Below are 13,645 nucleotides of genomic sequence, written 5' to 3' on the forward strand. Positions count from 1 at the left end.
AAGGGGGCGGGCGTTGGGTTCGAATCCGGGCGGGAGCGGGAGGTCGGGCACCGCGGGAGAAGAAGAAGAAGAAGAAGAAGATGGCAGTGCGGAGGTGCATCCAGCGCCTGTTCCAGGAACCTCAGGTTGACGGCGCCATCACCTTCGAGCGACCGGGCCCTGCTCTGCAGAGCTGGGGCCGCCCACCGCGGGAGGACGCGGGCATGCCGCGCGGCGGGGAGCCCCAGCGGGAGCCGAACAGCTCCGGCGGCGGGACGCTGCTGCGCCGAGGGCTCCGGCTGGAGGAGTGCGCCCTGTTCCACTGCAGGGGCTGCCGCGCGGTGCTGGGCGACTCGCTGCACCTCTGCGCCCAGGAGGACCGTTGCCTGCGGGTCCTCGTCTGCTTCAGTGAGTCCCCGGAGAGCCAGACTCTGGGCCTGGATTCACTAGCGCTCCCTTGGCCTGAGTGCCTGTGGGAGCCCCGTGGGCTGGGCTGGGCAGGGCTACCTGGCGCTGGCTCTGACGTGCCCCTCCAGAGAGGGATGCGGCTGCTGCGGTCCTCAGTGATCTAAGGGCGGGCCTAGCATCCTCTCCATGGAGAGCAGCGTAACCAGTGGGCTATCCCCGCCCGAGTGAGCTGGTCTGGTAGCTCCTTGTTTTCTCTGGACCACCAAATGGCCCTAATGCGTGCTCGGAAAGCACGAAATGTTGGGAGACTTCATAAAACGTGGCATCAGTTTCAGTTCTGCTCTGAAGTGACATAAAAACAGTAACTCCCTCTCAGCTCTACTCAGCTTGCAAGTGAAACAGCAGTCCTCTAAAAACTCATTCGGGACATAAGTGACAGTAAAGCTGCTCCCTTCCCCTCACGTTGCCCCCGCCCAGCGCCTGTTAGTTTCATTCCCACTCAGATCTGTCTGCCAGCTGTGAGCTGTCCCTTCCCTTTTCCTTGTGCTCCAATACAGGATACTCTCACTAGAGCAAAGTGGAATTGCATGAGTCTTTAAATACACCCGTTTTTGCGCTAGTGGGTGGCTCCAGCAAAAAGTCCGTATTCTATTATGCTTACACAAATTAAACATTACAAAACATATTTGAATCTGGGATTCAGTCACATAGTCTGAATAACAGCATTGGAGGATTTAAATTTTCTATTAATGCAAACATTTAAGTCGACGCAAACATTTAAAAAAATCTACTAGGATTAAAATGTTTTTTTCCCATTAAAATAAATATAGAACAAAAATAAATCTTTCCAAGCCTAAAGATAGAAAGTTAAGAACCTTAGTGTCGGGGAATGTATAAAAGTATTGGTGAATGATCAGTGGTGTATGACTATCTATGGGTTTATCTTCTCAGAAGTCACAAATGATGTTGTTTTGGACGATTCTTTAATGGTCGGTATTGAAGGAGCCCTTCTAGGATGGTAGGTACCTCAGATGTTGCTTTTTGCTTTTGGTATTAGTTCTCAATTTGAGATGGTCACCAAGTAGAGCAGAAAGGCATTAATGTGTTGCTTCTGAATTTTAGAAATGTCTCTGTGCCAGAAGAAAATAAGTTTCTAAAATCCCTCCAGCTCCCTCTTAGAGGTGTCTCATAGAATTGACAAATAATCTAGTTTGGTTTTGGACCTGTCCACTGCTTTTTCAACTGAGAAAGCCTTTGTAAATAGATAGTGGGTTTTTTTTTTTTGGGGGGGGGGGGGGAATATAGGCTAAGTTTTTGCCTTCTTTACCCTTGAGGTGAGGGGGGATCAAAAAAGGAAGCAATCTCTATCAAAAATAAAGGTTTATATACCTGTTAAGATGGAAAGTCTTTTTATATTCTTTAATAGTGAAAGTGAACAAGTTTTGCTGGTAGTGAATTAAACGATCAGTAGAAGCTGGTTCACCTAGATAGGATAATGTTTTTTCTTTACCTATTATGGGGTGAATCTAATGGGAGGGAAATAATGAGTTAATCAAAACTCTGCAGAAAGGGAAGTGGCTAGAGGAGAGTATCTTTGTCAAGCATGGTTTACAGTGTTTTTATTAGACTTCACAGAAGAAAATAAGAAACTGAGTTTGAATCAACTTTCAAAGTTGAGTAGCTGAAGCAGCTTGAGCTGTCTGCAGATTTGAGGAGGCAGCCCTGTGTCTGTATTGTGCTTGATTCATATTTGGAAGGTTTGTCACAATTATAAGTGTTAGAAACTTTTTTTAAAGCAAAGTTTGTATTCTGCAAAAGGTGATAGCACTTGCTTTCTACTCCCCATGAGGAAGTGAATTTTTCACAGGCATCTTGCACAGGTTGTAATTCTTACCTGTTACCACTCTTGTGGCCATTTTTAGCTTTTCTTCTCTAATGGGGTAGGAGGGACAAGACAAAAAGGAAAACTTAATGGTTGTATAGCTAATGAGTTGATGATGTTACACCTACCTCAGTTTCCTCTGTGCATCTTTCTATTTTTTGTTTTCATTTTTAAGTCTGTCTGAAATTATTTTCTCTTTAAATGAAATAATGTGTTTCAATAGCAGCAGAGTGTCCTGAACTGACCTTTTAAGTTAGATTTCAGTTTTCATATTTTAACCTCAGCTTCTGGGGTTTTCCAAACTTTTGAGTGGGTAACAGTCTTTGTATTAAAGGCAATCTTGTGGACCATCTGCCCCACCACTTTGTCACAGAGGTTATGGGACTCCTATTATAGTGCTTGCTTATATGGAGAAGTAATAATACATGTATTGTTATGGCCTGATGGCACCAGTAAGCAGTGTTTGGACTACAGTTTGGAAACCTCTGCTCTACTGAAACCTTTCCTCTCTCTTTTCAGCGCTTACTATGCATTGTACTGTCGTTCGTGTGGATTAATGGTGGGCTTCAGCCTGTATTCTGCCTTTGCTGCCCTGGTTCATCTGCGAGGCCTCTTTTGTCTTTTCAAGAACAGCATCCTCTGGTTAGTACACACCAATATGATGGAGAGTGACGACTTAGAAATTAGGTCCAGAGCAGAGCCCTTCATGGGAAGGGAGGGAGTACCAATATAAGGAATATATTTTGATTTGTATAAAACAAGAATGGGAAATGCAGGTTGGTGATATTTTCTTCTGCCACTGAGAACTGATAATATCAAAGCTAACCCTGAACTGCTTGTTCATAGTTTCTCTTTCTGGTAATAAATGCAGGTCAATCAAAAGCTGTGTGAATTCTAGTAACAAAAATGCTTCCTGTGGAAGTCCTTACTTTGTCCATAAATAGCAAAATCCTCAGCTACCAGTCTACTCTACATTTTTTTAATGTAGTGCTGAGAAGCTTATAAGAAGGCACATTAAACTTGTCGTCTACAAACATTCTAGTAACATTACAATCCTTTTTGTTTAGAATGATACTGGCTAAGTTTTATAATGTATTGATTAATGTACATTATATTACTCTACCTTATACCACCGCTAGAATGTAGCCACCGTTGTGCACTCCACCTGCAACATCTATGTAAATTCTTAACTTGGAGAAATTATTTGGCCCTTGCTTTCTATTGCAAGGGTAATAGAAGTAGAGAGAGTGCAACTTTCCAAATTAATACATCTAAGCTAATAGGTCTGTATTGCTTGAAGACCATTTCTAGCCAGCCTAGTCATAAACACTAAGTTTTGTTCCTAACAATACAGAAATATATCACAATTGTATATCACTTAACTAGAATTGAGTCAAACTTACTAATAGATTGTTATAATAGCATGCTGGTTGTCAAGCAAAAGTGATCTTTTTAGACTGAGGGTCTATCTGTGGCAGCTATAAATTGTAGTTGGTGAAAGAGAGATTAAACAATTGAGGAAAATGAAAACTTTGTTCTATTTTAATATTTAATGATTACATTGACTATTTTTGGTCACAGTTTGGCACCTGGATTAATTTCTGCATAAGTACCTTTTTATAGAATGAATGTTTCTCTGGTTTTTATTACTGTTCTCTCTTTTGACTTTTGTTTTTCAGTTATCTCTTAAAAACTAAAGCCATAATAGAGGCCTCTGAGATGAACTTTCCTGCATTGAGCCTAAAGGAACACCTGGGAAAAGTAAAGTTTCTTTGTGATTTTGTGTGTATTAAAATGGGGGGGAATGCAAATTTCATACAAATGAAGTTTTCAGCACCACCCCAAATACACTAACCTATTAGAACAGTCATTCTTAAAAATCCCATACACAAATGGATGTGCATGTTCTTTCAGCACAGGACAGAAACTTATCTTTAAAGGGGATTAAAGGAACACAAGCAGGTTTAATTTAACCTATAGTTCTTGTCTGTGTCAACATCCTGTTGTTAAACTGAAGAAAAACAAATTTCATTCTTCACCACTGACATTTACCTTGTGCATCAAACTTAGGATGGACAACAATTAGTCAAAGTCTTATCTAATTGACGTCTATGTTCTCCTATATTGCAACGTTTGGGCTGTGCTAAATGTAGAAAAATGCTGCTACCCTAAAATTTGGTTCTACTGTCTTTTATTTAAATCCTGTATATTTTAGGCCTAAATTAGTTTGAATATCCCTTTTTCTTCAAAATTTATTTCTCCTAAGTTGTAAACCACTTCTGCCTTTGTTTTTGTCTTTGTTTTCTGGTCTGAATATGAAATTGGGCCGGATGTGTTTTCTTAAGGCTTCTCTCCTCCTGCAAGTCATCATCAGGCCTTTCTGGGTACATCTACATATCAACTAGATACCCCTGCAGCTGGCCCAGGCCAGTCAACTTGGGCTTGAACTGCAGGGCTGTTTCATTGCTGTGTGGACTCCCAGGCTTGGGCTGGAGTCTGAGCTCTAGGACCATGTGAGGTGGGAGAGTCCCAGAGCTCAGGCTGCAGCCTGAGCCTGGAAGTCTACACAGCAGCGAAACAGCCTCAGGAGCCAGAGTCGGTTGGCCCTAGCTGTGTAGATGTACCCTCTGTGACCTGAATAGGGAACATTCTGTTTTCCACGGTCACATTAAACACTTTAAAGAGTCAATTGTTGCGGTCCTTGTTCAAGCAAAACTTCCATTGAAATCAATCAATGTTTTGCTCAAATAATGGTAGCATTTGATCAGAAGTGCAAACAATGTTTTTGAAAGGTTTGCTTACAAGGGATGTTGCTAGAATGATCATAGGATTGAACTCTGTATGGACTCTTTGCCATTCATAAAATAATGACATGTGCAGGACTCTGTTTACAGTTGTAACCTGATGGTATCTCAGGTTCTCCTTCAAATAATTGTCCACACAGATTCCACTTGGGGTGTCCACTTGGGTGAGATCAGACACTGTTATTAAAAAGAATCCTTTATGACTGCACCTATATCCTGGATGTCTTATTGCCCTCTGTAGTTGGGGACATAAACGGTGGAGAAGCCTCAGCCATCACTCAGTTCCTTCTTACCAACTGTGGCTGCAAGACGGAGCCCCTTTAGTGTCTGCATCCTTTGCGACTTTAGCTTTCGCATTTCTATAGTTACTATTTATTCTGTAGGTTACTTTTACCCACTGGTTTTATTAAAAAAAATATACCCCCATATAATACCTTAAAATGCCTGACATCAAATCACCAGGGTTGAAAACATGTCCATCTTGTGATGCAGCAATGCCCATTATTAATGGATATTCTAGTTGTCTAATTTGCCTAGGAGGGGGATACGTCTCAGAGTGCTGCTCTGTGTTCCACTCCTTTTCTAAATGTGCTTCAGCAGACAAGGGAGGAAAGGCTTAAGTTCTTTCTCCTAGAAAAGCTTATGCAAGCCTCACTGGATCGGCAGACCCCTGGCATAACTTCACCAATTAGGTCAGTCATATGCCTCCAGAGCCCCAGTGAGCCAAGGCACCACTCTCAGCTCCTGAGCCACCTTTTAAGTTCTGTTTGTCCACCACATTCACATCTACTTCCAAAAAGGGGCTTCAAGGAGAGCCGCTCCTGGGATCAGCGCAGGTACCACCCCCTTTCCAAGCAGAAGACAGAGATCCTTTCCTAAGACTATTTCTGTGAAGAGCTTGAAATCAGAGTCCTGCTTCAGTACCTCCATACTGAAATCAGACTGATGATTCCTTTTCAGCATAAGGACCTGTGAGCACCACGTGCCCTGTATGCAGCACTGGCCTCTTCAGTACTGTCTGAAACCACCACACCAAATGTCTGAGCACCTTGGCACCAGTACAACTTCAGTGCTGGGCCTAAAACAAGGTCTCTTGGTGCTGTGGAATCACCTTTTATAGAGAGACTTGGAAAGGTGATCACCAAACCCTCAACTTCTCACCCCAAGGTTCACTCCTTTTTGTCTTTCTCAATAGAACACATCAGGCCTCCTCTCCTGAGCATCCCCTTCCACCCCCTGTGAGTAGCACAGTGGGAATTGGGCTGGGAGTCTAGGGATTAATCTCTGAAGGGTGTCAAGAAGTCATTGGGGTCCTGCAGAGAGCACTCCATTGGTATCCACCCATGTGCCCTCCGTCCCACTGCTCTACCAGGTTTGGCCATACTTGTCCCCCTCAGCTGGGAAACCATATTCTAGGAAGTCAGAATCCTTCGCAGTCTACAATGCCAGAGCTCTGTCACCAAAGAAACAACTCCAACCTGCACAAGTACTGTCCTAGCCACAATTCATGAAAGTTGAGGAAGAATATAAGGAGACCACCACGCTCCTGCACAACCACCTCATGCCGTATCCTTGTGCTCCTCCATATGAAGCAGTTAATCCTCTGTTGCCTCATTGGATTAGCTAAAAGTCTTCCAAGACCTGATGAGATGAATGGTGGAGATGAGAGATGAGATGAATGGTTGAGAAGATCAAGTCTTCCAAGACCTGATGAGATGAATGGTGGAGATGCTGGATACTGTGATATCCTGCAGACTTCATCTTCAAGGAGATGGGTTAAAATAAGTGATGGACTGCTTGATCCAGCCAAGATAATTTGGCATACACGTGGCTCAGTTCCACTTACCTAGTACCCTCCTATCAGTTTTATTGGAGGTATCAGCCACGGGATTTGAATATTATCAGCATCCTACTTCAGGCTCTCTGATGATATAGGCATTTTAAGTAAATCTAAACATCAAGGCCAGCTGAAATCCATCCCTTGAGAGAAGGACCTCACAAAACTAGATCTCTGGTAGAAGAACTTGTTGAGCCTCCAGATGAGAACAGCAAATTACCAGGTGCTACTCAAAATATGATTCTTTGATTTGAGATCAGCTTTCCAACTTTCTCAATAAATTCTTGAAGGAGACCTAAGAGAATTCAAAATCTCTAGTGGCAGAAGGTCAGCTTATAGGCAGCCTGGTACTTCAAGCAGCACTAAATATATCTGATATGGCAGAAAGAACCATGCCCATTGGTGTCACAGTAAGAAGGTCCTCTTGGCTGCAAGCATCTGGGATCCTGAGAGAAGTCTAAGTTACCATTAAGGACCTCCCATTTGAGGGAAACTAGCTGTTTAACAGTGGCACAGATGAGCACTTCCCACCCAGAAAGACTTGTGAGTGACCCTGCAATCCTGGGGACTAGAACATACAGCACCAAAGAGAGAGCAACAGAAGCATCAGCTGTTCTATGGTCATTTGTCTATCACAATATTATTCTCAGATTTTCAGCACCCAAAGAAAGAGGCAGAGACTTCACCTGAGGTAAACCGCTGCCTCTTCCTCAGCTGCCTCACAATCTAGGGCATCCCACAGGAATCAAACTGGCAACAAGGACGACCCATCACTCTCACCGATCTTGGGAGACAGGCCAGTCCTTGCTTACAGACAGCCCCTCAACCTGAAGCAAATACTCACCAGTAACCACACACCACTCAACAGAACCACTAACCCAGGAACCTATCCTTGCAGCAAAGCCCATTGCCAACTGTGTCCACATATCTATTCAGGGGACACCATCATAGGGTCTAATCACATCAGCCACACTATCAGAGGCTTGTTCACCTGCACATCTACCAATGTGATATATGCCATCATGTGCCAGCAATGCCCCTCTGCCATGTACATTCGCCAAACCGGCCATTCTCTACGTAAAAGAATAAATGGACACAAATCAGACGTCAAGAATTATAACATTCAAAAACCAGTCGGAGAACACTTCAATCTCTCTGGTCACTCAATTACAGACCTAAAAGTGGCAATATTACAACAAAAAAACTTCAAAAACAGACTCCAATGAGAGACTGCTGAATTGGAATTAATTTGCAAACTGGACACCATTAACTTAAGCTTGAATAAAGACTGGGAGTGGATGTGTCATTACACAAAGTAAAACTATTTCCCAATGTTTCTTTTTCCCCCCTACTGTTCCTCACACATTCTTGTCAACTGCTGGAAATGGCCCACCTTGATTATCACTACAAAAGGTTTTTTTTCTCTCCTGCTGGTAATAGCTCACCTTACCTGATCACTCTCGTTACAGTGTGTATGGTAACACCCATTGTTTCATGTTCTCTGTGTATATAAAATCTCCCTACTGTATTTTCCACTGCTCAAATAACACGGCTGCTACTCTGAAACTGTCAAGGGGCTGTCTGGACCACCTTCAGATCCTTCTTTTTTCACCCCTGCCTGGCAACTGCCTTACTTCCAAGAAGCCTAGGCTAGGATAACCTCAGACTGATTAGTCCTCAGATAATCATCAATGGGTATCACTTCCAATTTTAAACTGCTCCAATGTCCTCCTAATCCTCCTAGTCTCTCTTCAGGAACCCTTCCCATGTGGGAGTCTACCTCCTGCTTCAACAAGTCTCGCATATGTCTGGGAGCAGTGGAGGAAATGCCCCCAGATTTCTGTGGCAAGAGCTTTTATTCCCATTGGGCTTAGGAAGTAAAGAAGAGGATGGGTCTCTATTTCTCTGTCTTTGATGTTTTAATGCTTTCATCCATCATTTCATGTTCCACATGCTTGCCCTAGATTCTATAATACCCTCTTTGGATCCAGTGTAGTTCTCGACTTCAGGATGCCTATTTTCACACTTAGATTTATTAAACTCACAGAAAGTAGCTGAGATTCATAGGAGCATCTCATTAGCAATACAGGGTCCTACCCTTTGGCCTTTCCACCGCTCCATGAGTCTTTAAAGTTCTTAACCATGGTGGCAGCTCATCTGAGAAGGCAAAGAATCCAGGCATACCCCTACTTAAACTGCCTCATTTGAGGGAAATCCCCATAGCAAGTGATCAGCTATTTTCATGTGTCTTTTAAATCTTCGTCTCGCTGGGCCTCAAGGTCAGAGATAAATCCACAGTTGCACCAACTCAAAGGATAGAGTTCATCATGGAAGTGATTAGATTTCACACTTGTGGGAGCATACCTCCCTCAGCAGAGATTCCAAACTATGACAGATATCCGACAGCTCCAAGCACTCTCCAATTCATGAGTGAGGACCTGTCTACTTTGTATACTGTGTTGTAATTGAAATCAATAATTTGAAAATGTAGAAAAATATCCAAAAATATTTAATACATTTCATTGGTATTCTATTGTTTAACAGTGCGATTAAAACTGCGATTAATTTTTTTTGAGTTAATTTTAATGAGTTAACTGCGATTAATCGACAGCCCTATTATTTACCTTACAGTAACACAGCAGATTCCATGCCTGGCCCTCCTTCCCTGCTAATTCAGAGTCCTGTTATAGGATTCTTATTAGTGAAGGGTGGTTGAGGCAGCTCTCCCCTTTATGCCCTCTGCTGAAGAGGCAAGAGGGCACTCAGGGTGCAGGCACAGCTACAAAAAACACTGCTGTTCAAAATAATTTGATCTTTGGCGCTGGTGCACCAACAGTGGAATCTGGACAACACATCTCAAAGAACCACAGTTACTGTAGGGTATATAACTGTTCTTTACCTACCCTTAATTTTTAATTTTTTTTTTTTTCTAGCTGAAAGAACAACTTGTGGGGGTCCACGTGCGTCTAGAGTTACTGATTAAGAGGCTGGAAGAACTGAACCAACAAATCAATGTGGCTGACAAGCAGGGCTATGCATCAAGGACAATTGGCCTAAAGCCAGGATTTGCAGGAATCAAGTCAAGCCATTAATATGCCACCATAGAATATGGAGCCATTTGTGTATCATTGCAGGTTTCTTCATTGTGGTGAACAAAGCGGTTTGAAATCACCACCACCCTGAAAAATGTCAGAGAAAGCTAATTTGCTACTTTGTATATGTGTGAAAAGCGTTTGCTGAAATATAGCTCAGACTGGTGAAGTGGACTGGATTTTTAAGAAGCAAGAAACTGTTTCCTCCTTCTGCGACTTCAAAACAAATACCTCATCCTTGCAGAACTTCCACTCTTGGAGGTGTAATACAGCTTGTACTGTGGTTCTTCCTGAGCAATATATGGTTTAAAAACCAGCTGTTGGAAACTAAGATTTTAAGTTCCTGAGTGATTCTAAATATGCTACCATGTGATGTTATTCAAGATCAGCCATTATACAATGTTTTTAGTGGGGGCTGAAACCCTGATATCTATTCATGTAGAGGAAATGTTCACAGTAGCTAGGCCTTGATCCAGATGTCTTTCTGTTGAGTCTTGAATTAGTTCTTTCTCTTGTTGTGGATTGATTGATTGATTTATTTATTTATTTAGTAAGTATGTGTGGGTGTATGAGGGAGAGAGCGAGAGGGCTCTTCTTCCTCCCTGGCTGTGGGGGTAGAAGCTCTTATTTCTCTCTATACCTGGGAAGATAAAAGGAGCTGCCCTTTTCACTCCCCCTCCACAGAAGGCATACTTATGTTTTAAAGCCTCCAATATGTTTGGAAATTATGCCTGAAATTTTGTATCAGGCATAGAGGGGAAAGTACTTACGTGCTCATTTTAATGCCATTAAGTGATTTTTTTTTTTTCCTCCACGCCGAGCAAAAGACTACAAGCAGTATTGGTTCTGGCCTGAGTTGCTGATCTCAGCAATCCTAGTACCTCATGCTTTTTCAGTTAGTGATTGGTTTGATTTTTCTCAAAAGTGAGCTATGTAGGGAAAATGCAAACTTCTAAATGAGAGAAGGGAGTCTGGGACTGCTGGAAAATAGCCCACTCCATGATACTAGAATGGTCTGGATCAGCAGCTATTACATAATAAATCATGTGGAGTTTTTTGGTTACTGATCATAGGAAGTCTTTTGACGTATCCATTCTGGTTAGGCCAAATACTTGGCAATAACCTAGAATAGCAAGAGCTGTGTTTTGAGGTACTCAGACTGAAATAGGAGAACTTAATATCTCCTAAACTAGTGCTACATTCAAATCTTGTATATTACTTACATTTTTAAGATGTAAAATTGTGTGTGCTCCACAACCATCACAGGAGCTGATACTCGAATATATCATAGTAGTTTTCAGTAGTAACAGAATTTGTAACTAAAGGTGAAGTCAAAAACTAGGTGTGTGATGTAAACATGAGATTTTTGTATATGTATTTTGCATGTCAACCTATTTGTTTGAGACAAGATAGGTGCAATAATATCTTTTACTGGACCAACTTCTGCTGGTGGAAGGTACAAGCTTTCAAGCTACACCAAGCTCTTCTTCAGCTCAGTGTTGCTTAAAAGCTTGTACTTTTAACCAGCAGAAGTTTGTCTAATAATTTTCTGACCTACCTTGTCTGTCCCTTATCCAGGGACCAACACAGCTACAATATGCAGACAACCTATTTGTTCATAGTAGCGGATTTTAATTTTATTTCCTCTTCTATAAGAGCAGTAGTCAGAGCCTCTCAGAGCAAATTGCTCTTTTAAATAGCAAATACTTCAGAAGTCCTTATTACAAAAGGTCCAAAGTTACTGTATACTACTTCACTAGTGTAAGAATAAGGGAATTTCTTGGCCATTGTTCAAGAAGTGGAGATGACCAAAATCTATTTTATGGTCTAGGCTATACTACCAGTAATATATAGTTGATGTTAATAGACTTGTCCAAAGATCAAGGATAGAGTATGATCTTAATATTGTAACTTCATTTTTCAGTTATTTGTTCACCCTCTTAACTGTTGCATTCAGCGTTAATCTTGAAAAAATGCTTAACCGTGGGATTAATTCTCTTCTTTCCCCCCCCCCATTTCCCCTCCCTTTTTGTCTCTTGTCCCCTCTATCTCTGCTGTAACTCCAGTTAGCTCCCCTGGGCTTTAGTCCTACCTCCTGTCTGCTAAGATTAAATAAATAATGTTTGTAAAAAGTGCCATGTTTCAGAATCAGCACCCTAATGGGGGAGCAGGGGTGTCGACACAACCCACTATTTCATTGTTGTTAACTTGGAAGAGAAGCCTCTGATCAGTTACATTTTGTTCATGTATTCAGCATTATCTTTGCCACTGTTAGGGATAAAAAATTTTTTTGTTTTTTGAAAGCTGAAATTCAGCAGAATCAGATTACCGGTATATTCTACAGCCCATGTGTATATCAGGCAGGTTTGATCTGATCTCTGGAGTAAGTCTAAATCCCCTTTCTCTTAGGCCAGTGGTTTTCAACCTTTTTTTTTAATTTATTTGCAGACCCCTACATTTTTAATGGAGGTGCGGACCCCTTTGAAAATCATAGCCAGTCTGTGGACCCCTGGTTGAAAACCACTGTCTTAGGCCATGTCTACTCTGCAGCTGTAGAGCCATAGATGCTTCCTATATCGACAGAAGGGGGTTTCACTTGATATGTAGTTAATCCACCTCTCTAAGACATGGTAGCTAGGTCGATGGAGGAATTCTTCTTCATCTACACAGGGACTAGGGGGAGGAGTAGGTCGACCTAACAATGATGCGAAAATTTTCACAGCCCTGAAGTGACTTAGCTCGACCTAGCTAACTTTTCAGTGCAGAGCAGGTCTGGGTCAAGTGATCCAGCTCAGCCATGGCCTGGGTCTTTTATTCTAGCGTAGATGTAGCCTTAATGTGTAAGGCACTGAACTGAGGTCCCAGGGTGGGGTGGGGTCCCATACTGAAGGCAACAGGTTAAGGAGTCCCTCGAAAAATTTTGCTGTTGTAGGGTATGTGAAGACCGAGAAACCGTCAATTGACAAAGTAGAGTGCAGTGATGGCAGCTAAATGAACCAATATCAAAGTCAAGAACAACCCTAGCAATTTCAGGTCTAGGCGGTAGCTGAGGGTGGATATCACAGGAGAATTAGTAGGAGATATGGAGCATTGGGTGCACTTTCTGGAAGTGCTTCCACTTCTGCAGGTAAGTCTTTTGTGGGGTAAATTTTCTATCTAATAGCACTGACCTGGACTTCAGGAGAACATCCCTGCTTTAGGCCCGAGAACCATAAGGGAGCCAGGCCTTGTGGTGCAGGGATGATAAGTTGGGGTGGGTTATGGAGCTCAACTCCTTGGGTAGTCACTAGAGAGAAGCAAAGAGGCAGACATGTTGCCAGGTCAGGATTGGGAACCACACCTCTCAGCCACATCAGAGCTATGAAAATGGTCACTGCTTTCTCATTTCAGTTTGAGCAGGGCTTTGTGGATCAGTGGAGTTAAGGGGAAGATGTAGAAGAGACCCAAAGGGCAAGGAGGGTATTCCCAGGAAGTTGCAACCATGTTCCACCACCTTAAGAACTGATGACATTTAGTGTTGGAAAACGTGGCGGAGGTCTACCTGCAGAAGACCTTAGGTAAGGCAGCTCTTGCCTGTGGTCTTGATGGAAAAAATCTGTGGTTGATCATGATCTATAACGCCATCAGAGAGACAAGTATTCAT

At 42.5% G+C, this 13,645-nt stretch overlaps 1 protein-coding gene across 1 annotated transcript; it reads left to right on the forward strand.

The window, feature by feature from the left end:
• Positions 1-60: 60 nt before the first annotated feature.
• On the forward strand, positions 61-12,153 carry OIP5 (Opa interacting protein 5). Its single transcript, XM_073348734.2, has 5 exons — positions 61-387; positions 1,339-1,405; positions 2,789-2,911; positions 3,949-4,030; positions 9,844-12,153. The coding sequence occupies exons 1-5, from the start codon at positions 81-83 to the stop codon at positions 10,000-10,002; spliced, it is 738 nt and encodes a 245-aa protein (XP_073204835.2). The 5' UTR covers positions 61-80; the 3' UTR covers positions 10,003-12,153.
• Positions 12,154-13,645: the final 1,492 nt, after the last annotated feature.

The sequence above is a fragment of the Lepidochelys kempii genome, chromosome 6 (assembly GCF_965140285.1).
Source record: "Lepidochelys kempii isolate rLepKem1 chromosome 6, rLepKem1.hap1, whole genome shotgun sequence".
Taxonomy (NCBI): domain Eukaryota; kingdom Metazoa; phylum Chordata; order Testudines; family Cheloniidae; genus Lepidochelys; species Lepidochelys kempii.

What these genes read in the sequence shown, in the direction of transcription:
- OIP5 (XM_073348734.2), top strand. Translation starts at nt 81, where the DNA reads ATGGCAGTGCGGAGGTGCATCCAGCGCCTGTTCCAGGAACCTCAGGTT. An exon ending in GCGGGTCCTCGTCTGCTTCA is followed by an intron (nt 388 to 1,338) that starts GTGAGTCCCCGG and finishes TTATCTTCTCAG; the next exon opens with AAGTCACAAATGATGTTGTT. An exon ending in TAAAGGAACACCTGGGAAAA is followed by an intron (nt 4,031 to 9,843) that starts GTAAAGTTTCTT and finishes TTTTTTTTCTAG; the next exon opens with CTGAAAGAACAACTTGTGGG.